Raw genomic sequence first — 17,776 nt, 5'->3', positions numbered from 1 at the left:
TTATATGCAGCAAGTAAGGCCTGGGGATAAATAACAGGAGACAGCAAAATATTGAATGGCTGTTTGTTGAGTCAATATTGTCCACCCTACGCCCTGACTGAAATCATGGAAAAACTAGTATGTAATCATGGAATTAAGGGCGGCATCAATGTGCATATGAACAACGAGGACTGGATTCAGATTATATTGGAAACTTTCATTAGGACAGTTGCTAACTTTTGACTATTTAACTTTAAACCTTAATATTTTTTGAAAGTTAACAGCTTGATAATGCAGAGCTTTTAATATCAGTGACAACTGTTTTAGGCCAAACAGTGGGCTATTTTTAAATTGGATGAGGTTCTCAGCTTTAAATACCTTCTAAGATGCAACAAATGAACAAAGGTATTTCAACACACCCCCTACATACTGAAATGCAGACAAAACTGCTTTAGAAGTTTTATACTTGGATATCTAATTTTAGTAAAAATTTAAAACATTAGGAAAAAAAATTGGAAACAAAAAATTGTAGTAATCACATATCATTTAATCCACAATATTATGATAATACATCATATATTTTATGGGTGACCTGAACATTACCAATAGTTTGGAAATGTTATTACATACTGAGCCACCAGTAAAAAAGTAAACAATGAATATACAGGATATACAAGTATGAGAAATACTTGAAAACATTTTTCTGCACTTTAAGGCTACTCAGATTTATAAATAAAATGACAGACATTTGGCTGTTTTTTTCCTAAAATACCAGAATCTGAATACTGATATGCAACACGCGCACACATACACACAACCTCACATACACACAGTATCCTTTTTCTTTCAACTGTCTTGCTCTTTGAATGGTGGCTTTATTCTGGCATATTTATATAATTTTACATACTTTTTTTTCCAAATAGAAGAAAATACATTCAGAAATCTGACATGTCTGGTGCACAGGAACATGTGTCTTGGATGCATTATACTATTAAAAAAATCTAATTCTGAGAAATCCACTGTCTGAAGCAAAACTTTGCCATAGGTGCACATAAATAGGATTGAATGCTTATATTTTAATCATGTAAGGCAAATCAGGCTAGACTTCCTGCCCATCTGACCAGACTTTTCAGAAATTCAATAGAAACAGGTGGGAAAATCAATTTGAGCAGCCTGGGATAATAAATCTGATGCCATCTTGTCTCCCCGTTTCTGAAATGCACTCTGCCAAGATGAAATAGATCACCTCTAATTTTGCATATGCAACTGATTTGTCTCTATGTAGCATGAAAATTGGGCTTTAGGGCACACAGCTTTATAGGGGCAATGTCGATAGTTAAAAAAAACGTGATCATTCTTTCAACAGTTACTAAACATTAGTTTTACGGGAAGGAATGTTAAAAGTATACATAAAAATATTCTATGTTGAGTGAGAAATGTTTAAGTGCGTGAAACTTCCTGTAATACTGAAGGGTTAGTTGCATCTAATAATTAGTTATATCTTATTATTGTAGCATACTACATGATAATGGTGTTTGACATCTTGTTTGCTGGTAAAGGTTAACTATTGGTTGTGCGCCAGCTAAAAGGAGGTGTTATATCAACAGAAGTGTCATTAGAATCAGGAGTAAAAGTAAGTTCTAGAGGGGCTAACAGAGGGAAGAGTTTTAAATATACTCTAAATTGACTACGTCTGCAAGCAGAGGATGTATAGATATATAAGGCAGAAAGATGTACACATACTTGATACTGCTACGGAATTTCTTGCTTGTGGATCCCTTCCTTTTTGCACCTTCTCAAAGTTTCAAGTTTTGACCTGTATTTGTACAGAGACATAAGGATGTGTAAGGGGCCAGATCACTCCGCTGCACAAGCTACTCTTACATAGGAGGAACAGCAGCTTCTTGACTCTGCCTCCATCTGAGCCTGTCAGCCCACATGGACAAGAAAATAAATTATGCCAACTTCAACTGGTAGAGATGCCCCCTTCTCTTCCTTCAAGCACAAAGGAACCACCTATCACATTCTCGCTGATTCACTCCTTGGTAACAGTAGGACCTAGCCTAGAGTAAGTTAAGTGATATTTTGCTTATTTGTATGTTCATGTTTTCAGAAGATCTTTCTGCTATATCAAAGACATTGATGGTTGTCCATATCCACTGGTTAAGGAACTACAGTGCTAAGGGTTAGAGCTACTAAGTTGTTCTCTTGGGCCCCTAGCACGTTACACTTAAGACCTGTTAATTTATCTTAAATAACTTGGCCACATGTTAAAAAAACAAATAGTGCCACAAAAAAATCAACTACACGAATATTACACACAAAAAGTGTAATATTTTTGGGGTATTCTGAATGTGTAGCAGGTTAGGACCATGCTGGGGTCTCTAATCAGCCCCAGTGGGATCCCTACCAGCTGACACTCAGCTGATTGTCAGCCAGAGCAGGACCATACTGGGCTCCAACTAGCTCTGGTGTTAGTAGCTGAATAGTTAGCAGCTTTGGGGACTTGGCGGGGGCTGGTTGGACCCCCAATGCCATTCCAGAGCCAGCCAACAACTGGTTGACTGTCAGGCACCCAGCTTTCAATTTGCTGGTGCACAGGGAGCCCAGGATTATGCTTCCAGCCCCACCCCTGCATTGACAAGTAGGGCACCTGATCCCTAATGCCAAATGGGATCTGATGCCTAATGCCAAAATTGCACGACACACAATTGTTGATATTGGGGATCAGAGCCAATCACACCTTTTAAATGAATGTCAGCAGCCTTACACAAATATTAATGTACTGTAATAAAGTTATGATTATAGATAAGTAAGGTGGAAAACAGAATTTGGTTCATCATTTTAATCTCTGCCTAGGACTTGTAATATTTTTCCATATACTTTTCAGCTCTGCCAAGTTGTGGATAAATAGTTCTAGCTGGATTTTGAATAGGGCGGACTGAAGGACAATTCCATTTTGCAGTAACTATTTTTGGACTAAAACCAGCACTTCTTGGTTTGGGAAGGGATGCCTAGCCTGAAGGTTATGGCATTTGTCAGGAATGTCAGAGACCTAGATTTAAGCACCTATTTAGCCTGATTCAAAATAGAGGTTGTTTATGTAAACCTGACTGATTCAGAGCAGTGAGTTGGACCTGGGCATCTCATTTCTCAGGACAACGTAGAGAGCAGCAGCCTAAATTATTTGTCTGTCTGGTTCTCTTTTCCCCCCTTATTCCTAACAGAAAGCTTCAAAGAAACCAGTATGTCTTCACTGAAAATGTTCCAGGCAGCTGCAGTTTAAAATTGTCCCTGTTCTGTCACTGACTTCAACTTGTTTTTAGTGGAGGATGAGTTTTCCAAACTGACAATTTAACATATTTCAGTGGATATTTTGATACCAGCAGCTGAATGTGTGAAGATGTCCCATCATTATGGATCCTATCCTATAATTCTTTGTAATTCTTTTTTCTGTTGCAGATTGATGTGTGTGCTGTATGTGGGAAACTCAATAAAATTGACTTTTAGATATTTTTTTCATAACAGTCTGCCTTCAGATGAATCAATAGCATATTCCCCTTTCCTCTAAAATAAAAAAAATACACCTCCACAATTCAAGGCTAAGCAAATTCTACCAACATGATCTGTTACTGGTGTATTCTCAGTCTTAGTTCCCCAACAGCAAAGATGCACTCTATTACCCAGTGACTTCTTAGCCAATAATTTCAGAGTATTTTCAAAGGGGAGAATTTACAGATCAATGCACTAAATAACTAAGTATTCAAGTGATTTACTACAGGTCAGCAGGAGAGTTGAGATTGGTGCTCTAAGCACTAGGTCACCTTGTCTCCTTTGGTGATGCTCTGTAAATTGCAGATTATAAAATCTGGATTTTCTCCAGGACTGTTATCTTGCTGCAATCGTAATTCTGTGTGCAATTTCTTCAGTGCCTCTAAATTCAATAGTTAATTTTTCTCTCTTTTTTTAATATGTATCCAAATAAGAAACAATAGGTCCTTGATATTACTCACTAGTTTCACTGCTGTTCTCTTACATGAACAAGTCATTTTTACATAGCTCTGGATACATGACACTTACATAGCAATGTAAAAACAACAGCTTGAGTTCCCTGTTTGTTGCATTTAAGTGCATTATTTTACTATCCACAGAAATAATTATAGACTCATACTAAGTTAGGAATGAAAAGTTGTGCCATAAGTTATATACTGCCTTTTGAAGGCTTCTGATTATTTGTAGACGTAAGCTGTCCTTCAGTGGAGAAAGAAGTGGAAGATGATGACTTTCTTCCTTAATATTTTTCCTTCTCCTAGGCGTTTCAGCTCTGATATTCTGGTGTCTTTCAGGAGGAGATCTTTTGCTCTGGCACTGAAAAAGTTGAGCAAATAAAGTACCGTGGCACTTAACAAAATGTGCACAGCCAGTATATGTGGGACTCAGCGTTGTACTTCCTTATTTTCATTTTCATTACATTTGAGTTCAGAGTCACTGATTTGTTTTCCAGAAACAAATTTACAAGGATGTTTCTTCTCATATACAAAAAACAAAAATCTCCAGTGAGAACATGCTGCTTAAAGAAACTTCTTCTACTCTCTTCCCATTTGTCCCCAACTTATTTATGTTGGCTATTTATTAATGGTCCTAGAAAACATGCAAAATTGGAGAGGTGCATTCTCAGATCAGTTGCTGACACTTTTGAAAGGAGAGAACTTATTCCCATCAGAACCCCACTTGCCATTTTAGTTTCTTTAATCCTTTTTGAAATAATGAAAACATACAATGCTGGCAGTTCGGGAGTCAGTTAGATGCATTGTTCTTTCTACCTTTTATCTTTGACATTAGCTCTGTGTCTGGGTTTAGATGCGTTTTACACATCAAACCTCCAACATAACACTAATGAGGTCATGACATATTGTCAGCTTGTTTGAATAATGCATTATTGACTCCCCTCCTTGAAAAAGGCTGAATTCCCTGTGAAAAAAGTTATAATTTAGAGCTCTCTAATTAAAGTGTTTCTCTTCACCATGAGCAAAGTGGGCACATTCTGGTTCCCTTTAAGACTGTGTGTACTTGGAAGGTGGTAGGAAGGAAGCTCATAACCTCTGCCATCACCTCTCAAGGGTGGCCAGTTTGCTGCAGGTCTAGGTCTGAGTGTTTTGTTTTTGTTTTTTAAAGGCAAAATTTCAAAGGACCTTCTCATCCAGTAATTTGTTGATCCCATCACAAATCTTTTTGAGGTATGGCCTGCAATCCCCATCAAGGCTGTACAGGGCAGTGAGGAATTCCACATCCGCAAAATGATTGAAGACATGATTGATACGCCCATGGGACCTGGGCGTCAGGTGTCGATCTACTAGTTCATGCACCAGGTCTTTACACTCATTCAGAAGTTCTGCAAGAACATTCCTATCAAAGGTGTATTCCACCTCGTAGAAACTGACAATTGTCATGGCTGTTTGATTCAACTTCTTTCTGAATTTGTCTACAATTTCCAGCTCCTCTTGGTTGAACTGATTGTTTCGATAAAGGATTCCAATTTTTATTGCTACTTTAATCAAGTCCTTCATGATTTTGTGAGCTTCCTTCTTGTTTCTTGTATGTTCTTTTGTTACTTTATATAACTCATCAAAGATTTCACTGCTCGTATCATCAATAAGCATGTTAGCCATTGTTTTGGTAGCCATTTTACTCAGGATCTTTTTCTGTGCTTGCAGTGCAAGGTTCTTGGAGCTGAAATAATCAGGACCTGTTTCAGGAGAGGAAAATAGTAAAGTAATATTAATGTTAATATTAATTTATATTAAATATTAATTTAAATTCACCATTACATGAAAAGTATGCAGTGTAGGTAGTTTGCTAGCCACATTCCTGTCAGATGCCTATGGTTGATACTTAGTATTAGGGGTGTGCAAAATGGGCCATATTTGATTTGGATTCTGTCTGAATCGGGGACAGTGACTTGATTCATTGATTCAGATCACTGTCTTCGATTTGATTTGGCCAAATCCGAATCTGAAGATTCGATGCTGATTTGGAGAACCAGTGATTCGGCCATAGACACAGCTTTAAATGGTTTTTCTACATACCTCAAGCTACCAGGCATGGGACATGAATGCTGCGATGCTGGGGCAGATGGAGCGTCCCACAAGAGTGTGTGTGTGTGTGTGGGGGGCCCTGTGTGCTTGATGGTGAACCCAGAAGTGGACTGCAAATACTTCCGGGTTCGCTGGGGAGCGTGCAAGGTGCACCCCCTGCATGTCCCCCCTCCTCCATGCCCCCTGGCTCAGCAATCTGCTGCAGGGTGACTCCGGGTGCCCCCCAGACCCAGGAGGCACCAGTCGCTGAGCCAGGGGGGTGCAGGGGGCACCCCATGTGCTCTCTGGTGAACCCAGAAGTGAACTGGAAGTGCTTCTGGTCCACTTTTGGGTTTGCTGCCGAGCACACTGGGGAGCCCCCTGCACTTTTGTGGGACACTCCATTTGCCCCAGCATCTCAGCATTCACAAACCACCTGCTACCTTGAGGAATGTAGAAAAAACATTTAAAGCTGTGTCTACATCCGAATCAACGAATCTTTCCGAATTGATTCAGGGGGTTCTGATTCGATTTGGAGAGATTAAAGGGTTTCCTGATTTGATTGGGATTTGGAGATTCAGCCACCGAATCAGGCCGAATCTCCGCTGAATTGAATCAGGGACCAAAGCTTCGCATAGCCCTACTTAGTATAGACTAACTTGTGTGTACATATATAAATACATATGCATATATATAGCATGAACTTTCATGGGCTGAAGCTCACTTCATCAGCACTAGGTGAAATGAGCTTCATTCAGCCCATGGAAGCTTGTGCTATGTATATTTACTTTGTTTAACAGTCTATACGGTGCAAATCTACCTTGCCTTTCACTTGACTTCAGATGAACACAGCTAATGACACCTCATTTAGTCCAGATTCCAGCAACTTTATAGATCCATAGGTAGGTCATGTTTTCCAATAGTGTTTTTCCACTTGCCCTCAAAGCCTTTGATACTAAAATATATTTTTGAGATGCTAACATCTGAATATTCAAGATATAAATATGCTTGGCTCTTTGAAAACACTAAAATTCCATGTATGTTCTTTTTCTGTGCTTTTATCTTCATTTTAAAATATAGAAAAGGGGCTTAAAATGAACATTTTCCCAGCAGAAGGCTTTCATTGAGATGTTATACTTGGAAAAGGAAATCAGCTGTCAAAAGCTCCTTTTGAAGATTAAACATTGTAGAGAAATAAATAAAAGGCCTGTGTAGAATTCCTGTTCTAGTCACTGGGAGTCACTGTTGCTCCACGGCTGTACTAATCAGTATTGTTACACAAGCTGACAGCACAGATCCATAAATGTAGACTTACATTGCTTTAATCTCTAATAATAATACCCTTTGGCTTAGTTGCTCATGTGCCTAATTGTAAAATCATATTTTTATAGAAGAGTTTGTATTGGGGCTTTTGTTGCTATTTCTCCTACAGAAAGAAAATATCAAATCAGTTAGATTATCCAGCAATACACATCTGTGTAGGTTGGATTTAATAATTTAGAAGTTAGATTAATTTATAGTCCTTGCTTATTCAACAGGCTACTTAATCTTATTCTTAACTTTAAGAATGGGAGGAGTCCCACTGGTTCAGGATGGTGCAGAACCTGGGTCTGCATCAGAGGAAAAGGAGCAGGTGCAAGGAATCGTTCCTAACCATGATGTAGTTTGGGGGTGCTGGTTACGGTTGTGTTAGTTTAAGCACATAGGCAGACAAGGTGCTTTGGGTAAATTATATCACTTTTACCCAAAGCACTTTGTCTCTAACCATGACATAAGATTTCTGCATCATGAATGGGGAGTCCCAATTACTGGCTCCGAGGAACTGCTTCTCTCCCCAGTCTTGTGCTTGGAGGATTATTGCAAAATCCATTGCATGAGGATCCATTACATGAGGACTCTAGTCTATTAGGCTTAGCATAGTCTGGATCCAGGCTTAGCGAAAGGGGGAGGCAAGACCAAAATGGCGCGCTCACGGATCGCTACACCTTAGAGGGAACGTTGCCACTGAAGTACCCTGTTGATTGAGAGTTTGAGATTACTGCAGTGTTTTACATACCTCCTGCTTTTACTAAAACATTTTTAGCTGGCTTGATTTAGAAAAAATAAAGATGCAATTAAATAGTTTTGTATGACATAATCAAGTAGCTGAGCACAGCTTGATAACGTCAAGCAGCATTTTTGTTTGTTGCATATGAGATGCAAGGAGTTTGGTCTTTGTAGGAAAGTAGCAATAAACCAATATGTGAAATGAATTTAAAATCAAGGTAGCCAGCAAAGTGGTCTGATCTAGTAAGTGTTTTATTTCTCTCTCAGCTGCTTACTCTCTTACTGAGTTTGTTCATAGTACAGTAGTGGCTAGTTAGTTTAGTAAAAACTGGGATCTCATTTTGCTAGTATCATACCAATACCAACTTAGAAACAGACCACATAGAAATAGAATGCATAATCTATGTAGGCAAGATAATCCTTGGTTGGCTATGTCCTGTCTTTGTTTTATAGAGGATGAATAGAGGCATTGAGCGATTAAACTAAGTGCAAACTTCAGATTTTCAGTAGTACCTAAGATCTATGTTGCCATGGCAGCCTTGAAAACTGTATTCTAAGAGCATGTCTACACAATAAATGAAGGTACGCTTTGTATTCCGGGTTTGTGTGCCCATGCTAGTTTTAATCTAGCTAGCATGGGAAGCAGTAGTTGTGAAGATGTGAAAGTAAAGACTAGAAACAAGACTCAGGATCCTAGGTTCCTAGAGGGCTATACTGTGTTATGCTAGTTACTACTGTGTTATGCTATGTGGAATATCTTAAGTGACTTGCTCACGTCTGTAGCACAGTCAGGAATTAGATGCCTGATCTCCTGAATCCACTTCAGTGGCTTAACCTCAAGGCCATTCTTCCTCTCAGTTTTCTCATCTAATCTATGCACATCAAGCCAAGGAGTGCTTGCTGTTTGGGTGCACCTCAAAAGACTCCAATTGTGAATTTAAATAAATTATTGTTATGCCATATATTTTTAGGTTATTAATAAAATGCAATGATGTTTGATAAATACTAATTATATACTGAATTGTGGTTCTTACTAGGGTACAATATCCAGTATGGAGCTTCTTGCTTTTGGTAATCAAGCTAGCTTTTTTGGAGCATTCAGGCGTTATGTGCCCTGTGGTACAGACATAGTAAAATTGCAGAAGGCCACCATAGGTCTTCACCTTTTGCCTACCCAGGAGGCCACACTTTTTTTTGTTTTGTTTCTGCAGTCACAACATAAGAGTGTGTTTTGCCATCTAGATGCCAATGCAGTCTTGCAACACAGTCAAATAATCTGATAGCAAGAACGTCTCGGGACATCACCAGTTGGAACGGTACAATTTCTCAGAGGTTGTTGTCTGGGTTCCCTTCTGAAAACATACTGCAGTATAGAGGAAGGCAGTCACCCTACTGGGCAATTCCCTAAGGGTCCCAAATAGCAGCAAAATAAGCATGGGGTGCTCTAAAGATCCCGAACTGTCAGAGGCGCAGAGCTGCCATCAGTGTTGTTATAGAACCTTAAGCCCAATGTTTCTACAGGGAGGAGAAGACTATGAACATTTTGTGACAAATGTGCAAAGCCATGCTCTAAGGTGTTAATCCTCAGTACTCAAGTACACCCCCGATGCAACATTCCAATGCCCCTAGCCAAGAAAACCTACTGTGTCAAAATTTTTGTGACAAGCTGTTGTCATGAACAGATGGTGCTGTTGAAATCTTCTCTGATGAAGAACTCAATGAGGTAATGTCACATTACCTTTTAATTTTTTTTCTTTTCTACCTTAAACATTATGACTGGCCCAAATTCAGACCTTTGAATGGGAACTGCATTCTTCTCCTCTGATTTCATAGTTATTTGTTTTTTGTGTTAGGAGGTGTTTAATGTACACAAAAAGAAAAGGATTTGGAAGGCCTAGAATAGCATTAGATATTTTTTTAATGTCTTGTTTTATCATGGGGCTCTTGAAGGAAATAACATTTAGCTTCCAGGAAGATTATCATATTTAAACCTGTGATGTTGGCTAAATGATATACTATGGTATCAGCCACTACAGTTCATTGTAGGAAACCACGGTGGTTTCCCACAATGCCACTACAGTTCATTTTCCCAAAGCTGGTGGTAGCATCTGGTTTTAATAATCCCATCATACTTTATTCCATAGTTAATATAATCTACTATATTTCACAAATTACTAAAGAGCAAAGGCCAAAATAGCTTTGATAAGAGTTCTGGATACAGTCAGATGTTTCCACAAAGAGCACTATTTATAGTTGAGGGTTAGTTCGCATTTGACTTAGTTTGAATACTGACTGTCAAGGTTCAGAACACAATAAACTGAAGATTTTATGCAACATTACCCTGCAAAGAGTATTCATTGAATAATATTGAAGAGTATTCTTTGACCATGATCCTGAGGTCTAGTCAAAGATTACACAGCTCAGTTTAGGATGTGCATGTGCATAGTTGGCTTGAAATCACTTTAGCATTTGTTCAACAATGGGATTGAGGATAATTCTAAATTATATTATCTGGAGTGGTTTCAGGGGTAACCCTGGTCATGCTCCCTAGACCAGTCAAAAGGGAGGGGTGGTGGTAAAGAAATATATTTATTAGACCTATATTCCTTGCAGTTCTGCCCTTCCATTGGGAAAATCCTCCTACAAGAGCTGTCCCAATTATGACCTACATTGCACTGATGGGAGTCTCGGAACCTGTTCCTAGGATTAAACTGAATTAGAAGTTGCTTTCTAGAAGAATTTCCTTTTCCCCTAATCCTGACACAAAACTCACAGTATAGGTGCACCATTGATTATCCTAAACTTTGCCATTCAATTGCCTTTTTTACTTCTTGATGGTTAAAAAATTGCATGTGCTGACACTTAGAACTTTCTGGTTCTGTTATACAGATTTGTAATTAGTTTTAGTTTATTTATAGCTTTCAATAAAACAGTACAATAAAACAAGCAAATATATAAAATAAAATAACAGCATTTATATAAAATATAATCGTTAGAAAAAGCATACAGTAATATGATCTATCAGCTCACACAAAAATAAAACAAAACAACGTATGATGATATAAAAAAGGTAAAATGAAGCAGTGAATGATAAAACAAAACAGGAGAATTGTATTTGATGCTGGCCCTTATTCTTTGTGCAAGTAGTACAAATATACTTTAGGTGTATAAGATAAGCTCCAAAGTATTAGAAAGAAGCCAGATTGCTTTTTTTCTTCATTATCCCAGGATTTAATACTTTCCAATAATGGAGAGACCCATTTCCCTCTTATTTATTCACGAAATAAACAAGAAAGACTACAAATAAGGATTTTAAGTCATTTATCTCATCTTCCCACAAGAGCATATTCTGTACCAATATAGAGTCCGACACCACCTGTCCATGACAGCTGCAGATCTCATTAGAGCAAATCTCAATCTAGTAATAGCCTCATTTTTTTTGTAGTTTTGCACCACAGAAAGATAAGTTTCTGGGCCAAAGGAATGTTTTATTACTTTTAAAAAAGAGGAAGTTCGAGACTGTCTCACTGTTAGAAAATCCGTCTCTAGGCTGGCATCTTTAATACTTGAATTTATATCTTATTTTAAATAAAGGAAATACTGGGTCACTTAGTACACTTCCCAGACAGTTTGTACAATATAAATGTTATTCAACCATCCAAACCAGATTTTATTTGGCAAAGGAGAGGCTTCTACAATGCATTTCTTAAGGTATCTGGTAGGTATAAAAGATCTTCTTTCATCCAGTAGTTTGGGGTTCTTAACTGAGCTAAAATGCTCACATTTTTCAGCCTGGTCTCAGAAAGCATGAGCCTCCGTATCATAGAATTAGGTAGAGATAAAAGCCACCTTAAAAACTAATCAGACATTGTTTTGGTTTTTGGTTGGACCATAGGGTAAGCACCCCAGAGTTCTGCTCCATGCAGTAAAATGGATCCTACTTTGGATCTATAGACACTTCGTGCTTCCAGAACAACTCTTCTGCCTGTCTTATTGTAAAAACATGTAATGTAATTGTAAACAAGATGCTTTTGAATGCTTTGGTTGTTGGGTTTTTTCTTTTAGAATATAAATTTGGAGTTAAATGCAATATGGAGTACCTCAATAATACTGTACTATATAAATGCTGAATTAAGAGGGTTTTTAAAAGGATTGTTTCATAACTGTTCCTAAAACCTCTCATTTTATACTATCTTTTAAAAAATCTAAAACAAATAAGGAAAGATTTCATGAAAGAGATCATAGAAACAAATGGTTTCCATTTGACAAAATGGTGCACCTCAGTTATGTGGACAAATCATTATTGTAGATTAATTTTCCTGAGAGTTTTTTCCACCACATCTACATTTATAAACGCATATTCTTGTATCTGGTTTTCATTTAAAACTTGATCCAACTTCCATAAAGATGACTGACAAAACTGTGCGTACCTTATTCTGTGCATGCAAGCTTCAACGTGTATATGCAGCTTGTGCTGGGCAGCCAGCTCCAGGCTTGGCATTTGCATATCAGCTGCATACTACTTTGTAACTTCAGAAGTGCACCGAAAAAGCAGCATGTGATATTACAGGTTAGATCAAAGCTGTTTAGATATTTGGCTCACAATTTTATGTCCTAATAGCAAACTGAGGTAGTAAAATTCAAGTTTTATTGCATATCAGTGTAACTGTTCGAAGTTAATTAAACATCTTTCTTCAAAGAAATAGTTTCCTTTTCTATCTCTCCTGTGTAGGGATAGTTTAGTCGGATGCTGATTTGATAATTTCAGGAGTCTATAAAGTAAGAAATATCCTATCCACTACTTTAGAAATAACACTTTGTCAACAAGATGGCAATTTAATAAGATTTATATCTTGCATTGAAACCGACATTGATGATAAAGCCTGTGGGGACTTCAGGGACCCTTGGGTTTGTCTGAGCATTGTGTATTTAATTGAATGAGAGGTCTTTTTATCCCAGTTGATAGCTTCATCTGAGATGAGGACTTGCACCACTTTTATCTCCTCTGGCTTAGACACACCTGAAACACACTTTATTTAGGGCGACATGCAACAACTGACACACAGCAGGCTAAGTTTGATGCACCATAGTGTAGCTTCATCAGTGACAACCCAGCTCCCTTTTTTAAATCCATCATCCGTGTGCTTGATTTTAAACAGAATTCAAAGACCTGGCCCTAATCTACAAAGCTGTAAACAGACTGTAAGCAGGATACTTCAGAAATAGCCTTTCTCCCCCTTCATGACACTCTGAAGCCTGATGTCTAGACACTAAGGGCACCTGTACACGTGCAGCGAGGCTGCTCTGACGCACTGTAATTACAGTATGTTGGAGCACATTTGATTAACTGAGTCTGCTGGAGCGTGGTAGTTACCATGCTCCAGCAGACTCCGGTGTCAAGTGTATCAGCATCCCCATGCTGAAAAATGGTGGTGGGAGTGCTTTAACTAAAGCCTGTTCAATAAGCTTTAGTTAAAGCACACCCCCCATTTTTCAGTGTGGGGTCACTGATAGATGTGACGTTCTGGGCGCTTTATTTAGAGCAGCTCTTGGAGCCACTCTAATTAAAGTGCTCCTCCCACCCCCACACACTCCCAGAGCACATATATAAACACCCTCAGCGAGGGCTCTCTATAAATTCATAAGATGGGTTCTTTTCATTGGAACAATGCAGCTAGGGAGAACCTAGTTTAGTTTAATCAAATGGCAGTTTCAGCCTCAGGACCCCACCTGCAGAACTTTGAAAGATCAGATCGAGTGTTTGAATACAATGAACCACACCTAGGCAGACAGTCTGCAGGGAATAAACCCAGGACTCTTAAATGTAAAAGCCTGAGCAGCTCTTGGGGGGTGGCGGGGGGAGAGCATGCAAATTCCTGGACTGGCTGAGGCCAGAAGCTGGGGCTGGCTCCTGCGGTCCTCCCAGTGTGGCCTTCTCCCCAGCTCTGCGCCTCTGCCAACAGCAGCTGTCAGTGAGAGGGGAGGGGAGATTGCCCAGCTGTGCTTGCTTGGGTCTGGGGGGAGCCAGGGCTGTGGCCGGGCTGCAGGGAACCTGTGCTCCCCCCATGCCACACCCAGCACTGCCTGGCTTGGCTGAGAGCCCTGCGTGGCTCTCTGCCTCGGCTCCTGCTTGCTGGTGTCAGTGGAGAGCCACATGAGGCAGTCAGTTGAACTGGGCAGTGCTGGGGGGTGGGAGAGCACAAGCCCCCACCCTGCAGCCTAGTCCCGCCCCCCCCAGACCTGAGCACATGCAGCTGGGGGGGCCCTTCACTTTCCCTCCACCCTCACCTGGCGCTGCTGGGCTCAGCTGCCATGGGACAGGCAGAAGCTGGGGCTTACAGCTGTGCATGGGGGTGAGCACAGACCCTCACCCTGCAGCCTGGCTACAGCCATCCCAGACGTGAGCAAACACAATGAGGGGGAGGGCCCATGGGGGCTCTGCTCCCCCACCCCCTTGCTGCCACTGCTGCTGGCAGGCACAGCGAGGACACAGGACTGGGGAGCCCAACCGAGTTCCCTGCCTCTGTGTGAGGAGGGGAGCTGGGGGGGAGGGGGCCCTCAAAGGCCCCTGGGATACGGGCGCACAGCAACCTAACGTGGATTGATAGGAGATTTGGCATATAAATTTGATAAACCGGTCTAATCTAAACCAATTAAGTCTAATACTACAACCGTCCAGGTCTATCTTAGACTGGGTTCCCCCATTATTAAATCAGTCTGTGTACTCTGAACTTCTGTTCTGTTATAGGTTTAGACTGGTTTTTGATTGCTTATACTGGTTTATGTGTAATGTTTGTACCTGGCTGGAAAGAAAGAGCTATTTGTTTCAGATTCCTCCTCCTGTGCATTACTCGGTTCTTAGACACTAAAGCGATGGGTGCCTTTCAAAGACAGCAGACAGTCTGATTAGATGTAGGCATTAAAGATGTCTGTCTCAGAGTTCTCTCTTGAAGTTGCTGCTTGATGTAGTGTGTTTTTTCCTCCAAAAACACGAGCTTCTCCCCTTCTACGTAGATACACTCTATTTCCTATTTATTTTCCATGTAATACATCAGAGTAGAGACAATTCTATAAATGCTGTTAACCATCAGGGACATTAATAACTGTTATGTTATTATGGGCATATGGAAAACAGCTGGTACTTTTTTGTCTAAAAATATTTCAATTTCATTTAAAAATATTCTCATTTTGGCATTTACTGCAATAGAGATCAATTCTGTCTTCAGATCTGCAGTGCAGCGCTATAAAACCTCAAATGATGTATGCATCAGAAATGCTGGAAACTTGTCTTGCAGGAATCTGCCAATCTTCCAGAAGTGTGGCCCTTGGCTGTGATATCTGAATAGCAGCAGCAGGAAGTCTGGCATAAGTTGTGGGGGCAGAATTTAAGGTGGTGTTAGCATTGTCTCAAATTGATATTAGAAGCCAAGTTACCGAGGCATAACTAAGAGCATCCTTAGAGGAGCCACTGGAAAGCTACCTAAGTTACCATATATTTTTCATTTAAATCCATTCTTCAAAGGTAAAACTGAGCCAGGGAGGGCCTTGGAAGATTTTTGGTTTACCAGCCAATTAGTGAATTACAGTAGTGTTTATACATATTTTTATTCATTGGCTAAACTTTGCATAAATGGCAACACTTCACTGAAATCAATGGAGCTGTGTGGATGTGGAAAAGCAGAGAAATTGGCTTATATGTGGATAATTTTTTTCACTGTATTGTCTCACAATCCTGTTTATAAGGGGACATGGCAATGGCATATACAAATATGTAACAGATATTTTCTTGTCTGGCTTTGGACATATATTTTGAATTAACAACAGGAGAAGAAAAGTGGTTGTCCACTGGCCGTACAGATGTCCAGTAGATCATTAATTCCCCTAATTGTTTCTCATGTAACCATAAATGACTATGTTATATCTATAGGGGAAATAATCTGGAAGATTGCTTTGGACTTGGTCAGCCAAGATGAGCTTCCTGAGGACAGGCAGGGGCTCGTGGGACTAATCACATTAACAACAAGTGATCAGGGTAGAAAAGGGAGGGGTGTGGCCAAAGACATGAAGCTGGAGCGGTCTTTTGGAAAGCTCCAAGCAGAATTTGAAGTTGGGGACTTCTCACTAGACCTAGTACTGGTGAGTACACACCTGTTGGCACTTAAATGCTCTGCATACTGCCACTAAGCTGAATCCAGGCTTGAGGCCACACAATTTAAAAGTACATAGTATGCTGCTGCAAAAGTTTGGTAATTGTAGGCCAAAGCTATGAAGACCCTTTATTATATCTATTTTCCTGGCACTTCCTGGCTGATTATTTAAGCAGCAAAGAGTTGCACATACAAACAGAGAGAGTTGTACTCTGCCACGTGATATCTGAAACCATGTTATCAATAATTAGGCTGATATTAAGCATAATTCTAACAAAGCTTTGCTGACAAGTGTGAATGAAATTCTTTCCCCCTAAGGAACTGCTGAAGAGTATGTTTAAGGAGATGGTAATAAGGATTGTTTAGTGCACAAATAAAGATACCTCTTCATAGACAGGAAAACTGTTCTATGTAACAATTACCCATTTATCATAGTGCAGACTTGCTGCGGAGTCATTTGTTTGCATTTGCTTTAATTGCAGTAGCAGACTCTTACTAGAGAATGGCTATGACATATGGTAATTTCTTTGCTTTGTCCTATAACTGAGGAGGTATAGCTGAACTGAACCCTTTGCATGTCTGAGAGTGGGAGGTGTGCAGTGCAAGGACTGCTATGACTGCTTATGGCTTTCAGCTTAGATAACGCCTGTGCAGTTAAAGAACGTTGATGAATCTATCTCCCACGCACAGTAGCAGTTGTGTGAATTAGTTCCTATCTATACTGTGTATGTAACCACAGTGAGAGACCTTGTTACAACAAAGATGTCCCGCAGTGGACAAACCACATCTTGTGTTTTTGAGCTGTTACAGACCAGTAAAAATCCTTTTCCTATTGAAACTGATCTTTTTTACTTGTGAATCTAAGTGTTTTTCTTTAATATTTAAAAACCTACTGGAATATACAAGTAACAGATTGGACCTAAGAGCAGTTAAAGGACATGATGAACATGAGTTTTCCAGTGTTCCATCGTGTTCTTAGCACATGTCATCTGTGTCATAAATGAATTTGATTATAATAAATATCTCCTACAATTAGCAAACTTACCAAGCAGCTTTATCTGTCTCTTGGCTATGTACTTCTTCTCAAAAGGAATCCACTGCCATCTTTACTGTATTTTTGGGAACACACTTGAATGCATGGTAGTGCCAGGGTCTTCAGTGTAAGTGTGTATTTTATTACAAGACAGAAGAAATATTCAGCATCTGGCAACTTCAAACCAGCAGAGCAGATGGAATATCTCAGCAATTTTTAAAGAAGGCTAGTTTAAACACACACGAGCAGACAGGATCCTGCATTCAGACTTCTCAAGTTCTCAGACTGCTGCTATGAACACGTGCCCATGTATAAAAAGGTTATTTGCTGTAATAACTGAAAAGGGGCAGGGTTGAGAGAGAGGGCCAACAAGGCACAATTATGCTGTATAACCATGGGAGAACTTCACGGTGTCCAAACACAGAAATGCTAATGCCATCCAAGCCTATGAATGCACCAATTTGGGCATTCTAAACTTAGAAACAGTATTGTTTGTG

At 39.7% G+C, this 17,776-nt stretch overlaps 1 protein-coding gene across 2 annotated transcripts in view; it reads right to left on the bottom strand.

Moving 5' to 3' along the window:
* Positions 1–525: 525 nt before the first annotated feature.
* The window catches only part of TNFAIP8L3 (TNF alpha induced protein 8 like 3), a 20,697-nt gene continuing 3,446 nt past the window's right edge, over positions 526–17,776 (bottom strand). For both annotated transcript variants that reach the window (XM_014517046.2, XM_014517045.2), the window contains exon 2: positions 526–5,725. In XM_014517046.2, coding sequence (XP_014372532.1) covers positions 5,163–5,663 — 501 coding nt within the window. In that variant the 5' untranslated portion in view covers positions 5,664–5,725 and the 3' untranslated portion in view covers positions 526–5,162. The remainder of the gene's footprint in view (positions 5,726–17,776) is intronic.

The sequence above is a fragment of the Alligator sinensis genome, unplaced genomic scaffold (assembly GCF_000455745.1).
Source record: "Alligator sinensis unplaced genomic scaffold, ASM45574v1 scaffold250_1, whole genome shotgun sequence".
In the NCBI taxonomy this organism is placed as follows: Eukaryota; Metazoa; Chordata; order Crocodylia; family Alligatoridae; genus Alligator; species Alligator sinensis.
This window is presented reverse-complemented; position numbering and strand designations above follow the sequence as displayed.